General features: G+C 66.0%; 1 protein-coding gene across 1 annotated transcript in view; it reads left to right on the forward strand.

The window, feature by feature from the left end:
- Positions 1-1,838, forward strand: part of CATSPERG (cation channel sperm associated auxiliary subunit gamma) — a 14,734-nt gene extending 12,896 nt beyond the window's left edge. Inside the window, exons 27-32 of the mRNA XM_025213077.1 lie at positions 77-178; positions 327-419; positions 731-830; positions 1,019-1,145; positions 1,285-1,397; positions 1,730-1,838. Of these exons, the coding sequence (XP_025068862.1) occupies positions 77-178; positions 327-419; positions 731-830; positions 1,019-1,145; positions 1,285-1,397; positions 1,730-1,735 (541 nt within the window). The 3' untranslated portion in view covers positions 1,736-1,838. The remainder of the gene's footprint in view (positions 1-76; positions 179-326; positions 420-730; positions 831-1,018; positions 1,146-1,284; positions 1,398-1,729) is intronic.
- Positions 1,839-3,337: the final 1,499 nt, after the last annotated feature.

Raw genomic sequence — 3,337 nt, forward strand, 5'->3', positions numbered from 1 at the left:
GAGGGAACATCCTGCCCGGTGGGATCCAACCGCCTTGAGCTGGGTGATCCCAGGTACTCCTGCTCCTCATCCCCAGCCCCCCGCACTCGTTGATCTGGACCCGAGCGGATCTGACAAAACCCATCAGGACCGACCCCAGCGGCCACATCGTCCTGGCCGGGACCAACAACGGGATCAGGTAAGGACCTATTTGTCCATTCACTGATCATGGGCTGTAAGACCCAGCCAAATAACAGGTAAGGACCTGACGGGGACCCCAGGAAGCCTTCAGTGCCCGAAGCCGGCCAGCCTCCTCGCCACCACTGATGGAGCCCCCCACCCCGCAGGTGGCTGTGCCGGCGGCATTCTCCCTGCCACGATATCCTGCCCTCGGGGCTCCTCGCACCCGATTACTACTTCCTGTTGGAGGTGACCAACAGGTGAGCACTGGCCCCACAGGAACTCCCCGCCCCCCCAAGCACAGACTGCCTGAGAGCCCCGTTTTAGATGGGGGAAACTGAGGCGCAAGGCGGGAATGCAAGAGTCCCGGCAGGTTGGAGGGCTTCCAAGTCACAGCTGGAAGAGACTCGAGCAGCCCGGGGACTTTACCCCATTCCTTGGGAGCCACGTCACAGGGGCTGGGAAGCGCCCCCCCGGGGGAGAGAGCCTCCCACCCGCGCCCCACCCCCCAGCAAACCACGTTGCAGAGGACTCTAGGAAGTCGACCCCACGCAGCTCCCTGCATCCACAGGGGTGTGGACGAGAGCACGTACTGTGACTATGACCTGGACTTCATCATCCATGTCCATGGGCTGCCCCTGAGCCCCGAACGCAAGTACTTCTACGTGAAGGTGAGCAGGGCTGGGGGGGACCTCGCTGCTGACCCCACGGGGGAGAGAACCCAGGAGCCCTGGCACTGCGCACCAGGGCTCTCCCTCCCCCGGTCTCCTTCCACCCCCCCTGCAAAGCCATGGGTCACTGCCATCAACAAGCCTGACCCCCCCCGCACCCCCTTTTCCCTGGGTTTGGCCCCCCACAGATCACCATGGCCATCCTCTGGGGCCTCCTGATCGTCTACATCCTGTACCACGCGTTGGCACCCAAGATTCGGGCCCTCTGGACCCGGCTGCTCCAGCGCCTGGAGGATATCGTCGTCCTCCGTTCAGGTGGGGAGGGGGTGGGGGGTCCCGTACCCCCCAGGGCTGAAGAGAGGGGCTCTCCCACCGCATGGGCACTCCCCCCTTGGTATGGAGGCCTGCTCCTGTGCCCCCCAGATCTCAGCTCCGCCCTGCTTTGCCCTTGCAGAGTCCATGTCCACCTTCTCATCGCCCCACACCAGCTTCTCCTTGGACCCCGAGACGGGCGCCGAGTCCCCCCACAGCAACCACAGGAGCTCTGTCCCCCAAGTCCCAGCCTCAGTGAGTTGGCATCAGCCCCACCAGGGCAACCCCAGCTCCTGGGAGCGATGCCCTGACACACGAGGGGCTGAGCCCCCATCCCAGCTTCAAGGGAGGGGGTCGGCTTGGGTCAGGGAGGCAGGATCGGGGCCCTTCCAGCTAGCAAGCAGACTGGAGAGGCCATGAATCCGACCTGGGGGAGGAGGGCCGGCATGCCAGTGGCGCTCAGTTTACCCAGTTTGACCAGTCAGACCTCAACCCAGTCCTGGGGGAAGGATGGGCTGACATCCCAGTAGCTCCCAGTTGTCCCCAGTCCACCCACAGACTGAGCAGGCCTTGTCTCCCATCAACAGGACTAGGTCCCAGAGCTGCAGCCACCGGCACAGGAGACAGCAGGCACTTCTTGGGGCACAGGCCTGCCCCCCCAACTCCCCCAGACCCCTCGTTATATTCAATAAATGCCCCCACGGTCTGTTCCAGCCTGTTCCAACCTGGGGTCTCTGGTGGGCACAGCAGGGGGGCGGGAGCCCAGACACCTGGGCTCCCTGCTCCCATCTGGGAGGGGAGTGGGGCCACGTGGTTGGAGCATGTGGGTGCTGGGAGCCCGGATGCCTGGGTCCCCCCTCACCTCGCAGGGGGGCAGGAGCCAGTCTTGCGGCAGGGTCTTACCAGAAGAGCTGGGTCATTTCTTCCCAGGGAACTGGGATGCCTGGGTCCACGCCCAGCCCAGGGTCCCACGAAGCTTGAGGGGGTGGAACATGGGGGGCCGGGAACCCAGACACCTGGGCTGTCCCCCCAGCTCTGAGGGGCGCGGGTGCTGATGGATGAGAGCAGAGGAGCCCCAGATGCGCCCACCCCCTCCTCAGAGCTGGGGCAGCAGGGCCCCGATCCCAGCCCCCCCAAGAAGGGGAAGGGGGGTGGGGGGGCACACATGCTTCCTGGAGCCGCACAGCCTGGACTCAGTTGCCACCCTAACAGCTCCAGCCTGCGCTATAAATAGGTGATTAGCACTAATGGCGCTCGTTAGCGGTAATTACTCCAAGCTGGCAGCGCCTCCCAGCCAGCCCCACCTGGGGCCTGGCGCTGGGGTCCTCTGCCCAGCCCCAGGAACCTGGTATCTCTGGGGCTGGGGGGACACCGGGATGCCTGGTTTCTCTCCTGACATTTCAGGGGGGCTGGACTCCTGGGTTCACCTCCGGCGGGGGGTCAGGACACCTGGGTTCATCCTGACCAGGAGGGGAGTGAGTCCCGCTGGGCAGAGTCTGGGGAGCAGGACTCCTGGGAGGACCCCGCGGAACAGCTGCCCCCCAGACTCAGCCGCAGTTTCCCCAGGCAGCAGCGGAGCCTGCAACTAGGCCCCGCTGCCCCGATCCCTCCAGGCCCCCCCAGCCCCGGCGCTGCCGCTAATCGCATGTGACACCCGTGGCCGCCCCCCCGGCCCCGGAGCCGGCGGAGATGGGGGTGCCTAATGAAGCCGATTGGCCGCGGCCCGGAGCGCGGGGCTGGGAGCCAGGAGGTTAATCGCTACTAAAAATAGCCCGCCGGGAAGGGCGGCACGGGGGCCTCGGCCCCCCAGTGCTGGGGGCTGGGCCCAGGGCCCCGCTTTGCTCCCGCAGGCGAGCAGGGAACCCAGGCGTCCGGGCTCCCGGCCCCCTCTGCTGTAACCACTAGTCCCAAAGCCCCCCCATCCCCAGAGAGCTACAAAGGCACCCAGGCGTCAGGCTCCCTGCTCCAATCCTGCTCTAACCACTAGACCCGCACACCCGAGCTGGGGAGAGAACCCGGGCATCCGGGCTCCCCATCCTTTGATCTCTGGGGTAGGGAGGGTAGTTTTGGGGTCCCCCCTGCCCCCCCCAGTTCTTCCTGGGGGCCTGAGCTGGGAGCCTGGATGCGCGGGTTCCCTCCTAGCGCTGGGGGGGAGGTGGGGCCGCTTTGCTCCCCCATCTTTCAGCTGGGGGGTG

This window comes from Alligator sinensis, unplaced genomic scaffold, assembly GCF_000455745.1.
Source record: "Alligator sinensis unplaced genomic scaffold, ASM45574v1 scaffold1667_1, whole genome shotgun sequence".
In the NCBI taxonomy this organism is placed as follows: domain Eukaryota; kingdom Metazoa; phylum Chordata; order Crocodylia; family Alligatoridae; genus Alligator; species Alligator sinensis.